We start from the raw sequence: 2,007 nt of genomic DNA, 5'->3' as shown, positions 1-2,007 counted from the left end.
GCAGCGTGACTCACGGGAACTGTTCCAGGGTGCTGCCTCCTTCCCATCACTAGTGCACCCTAGGAATAGATGAGGAGGTCGGGGTGGGGCCCATGACGGTGTCAGTGTGTTTCTGAGCGGAAGAGAGATTCGAACTGTAGTGTGTGGGGGGACAGAAAGGAGATCTTCACTAGATAATATTGGCCCCAGAAACTTCTGGAACTGTGAAGAAAAGAATAACTTTTTTCTGTGCAAATGACTTAGCCTGTGCTTCTCTATTAGAAAATGGCCTAAGAGATTCATCAGTTGAAGTGGAGATTCCCTACATGGTTAAGACTCGAAATACTGTGTATGAACCTGTTTTTGATGAGCCATCCCAGCCCAAAGTTGGGCTTCAAGCAGGTGGTAGATAGACCAAGGGCTCCCTCCATATTTGCACAAACCTTGCTTTGGTAGGACAGAAAGAGGACCACAGTGCAGTGCTATTTGTGACTATAGAAAAAGCACCTCCCAACATGACAGTGGTTTGAGAAGTGTCGCTGTTGATGTCACAATTACCATCACCACCACCACCACCACCACCACCACCACCACCACCACCATCATCATCATCATCATCATCATCATCATCATCATCATCATCATCATATGTCTGGATGAATGAACTTAAACTAGAAAGACAGCTTGCTATTATTTCATAAAACAAAGACCTCCACTTTCTGGAAACCTACAACCAAACTTCAGGCTTCGTTTCTTAGACCTTAATTCTTCTAAACAAAGTCCAGTCCTGTGTATGTCATACTCTGTTAACCACGGAAGCCCAAAGGTCCTCCTCTAACTAGCCGGAGCCTGCATTCCCTGCTCCCACAGTCTTTTTGCTCGCACGTTGGACAGTCGTATGAGGAGCCATGGAGCCGAGCAGTAATCGCCCAGAGGACTTCCCGCTGAACGTGTTCTCTGTCACTCCGTACACACCCAGTACCGCCGACATCCAGGTGTCCGACGACGACAAGGCGGGGGCCACTTTGCTTTTCTCGGGCATCTTTCTAGGACTGGTAGGGATCACGTTCACGGTTATGGGCTGGATCAAGTACCAGGGTGTCTCTCACTTTGAATGGACCCAGCTCCTCGGACCCATCCTTCTGTCGGTCGGAGTGACGTTCATCCTGATCGCCGTGTGCAAGTTCAAAATGCTCTCCTGCCAGCTGTGCACAGAGAACGAGGAACGGGTCCTGGACTCAGACCAGACTTCCGGAGGACAGTCCTTCGTTTTCACCGGCATCAACCAGCCCATCACCTTCCACGGTGCCACTGTGGTGCAGTATATCCCTCCTCCTTACGGTTCTCAGGAACCCCTGGGAATGAACGCCACCTACCTGCAGCCCATGGTGAACCCCTGTGGTCTGGTACCTTCTAGCGGAGCAGTGGCTGCCACACCAAGTCCCCCAAGTCCCCCTCAATACTACACCATCTACCCTCAAGACAATGCGGCGTTTGTGGAGAGCGAGGGCTTCTCTCCTTTCCTGAGTGCTGGTCGTGACAGGTATGCGGAGCCCCGGGATGCTCCCCTCCCCCTCCCGTTTCTGCATCCCATTGTGGTCTATGGCTGTGTTTGGACTTCCAGGCAGGTGACAGAGACTGGAGATCTTTGTGCAGCCTGCTGAGCAGGGTGGTGGCCATGAATCTTTGCAAGTACACCTGTCTTTTGCGCTCATGTTTCAGGCCCAGCTCTGATGCTGACCAGCTAGAAGGGGCGCAGATGGAAGAGGAGGACTGTGTATGCTTCTCCCCTCCCCCCTACGAAGAGATATACGCCCTACCTCGCTAGAGGCTTCAGGGCTAAGGGAACGGACTTTTAAACCCTGCGACCTGATACTTGGAGAGTTTTATGCTGTGATCTTCAGAAGTTAGACGTCAAAGCGGCTCAGGTGACCTTACAGATGTCATTCATGGTGGGAAAGAAGTGTCCTGAGATCACTAAACTAAGCTGCCCCGGGTAAATTGCCCTGTTTGAAAATTCACCTTTGA

At 51.2% G+C, this 2,007-nt stretch overlaps 1 protein-coding gene across 1 annotated transcript; it reads left to right on the top strand.

Moving 5' to 3' along the window:
• Positions 1–887: 887 nt before the first annotated feature.
• On the top strand, positions 888–1,807 carry TMEM174 (transmembrane protein 174; the record flags this gene model as incomplete). The annotated part of the gene is made up of 2 exons (XM_080925003.1): positions 888–1,522; positions 1,702–1,807. 2 exons carry the CDS (start codon positions 888–890, stop codon positions 1,805–1,807), a joined length of 741 nt encoding a protein of 246 aa, XP_080781129.1.
• Between the last annotated feature and the right edge of the window lie 200 nt (positions 1,808–2,007).

Source organism: Micromys minutus (assembly GCF_963924665.1).
Source record: "Micromys minutus genome assembly, chromosome: 11".
NCBI classification, from domain to species: domain Eukaryota; kingdom Metazoa; phylum Chordata; class Mammalia; order Rodentia; family Muridae; genus Micromys; species Micromys minutus.
The sequence above is the reverse complement of the archived record's forward strand: the minus strand, read 5'-3'. Positions and strand labels throughout refer to the sequence as shown.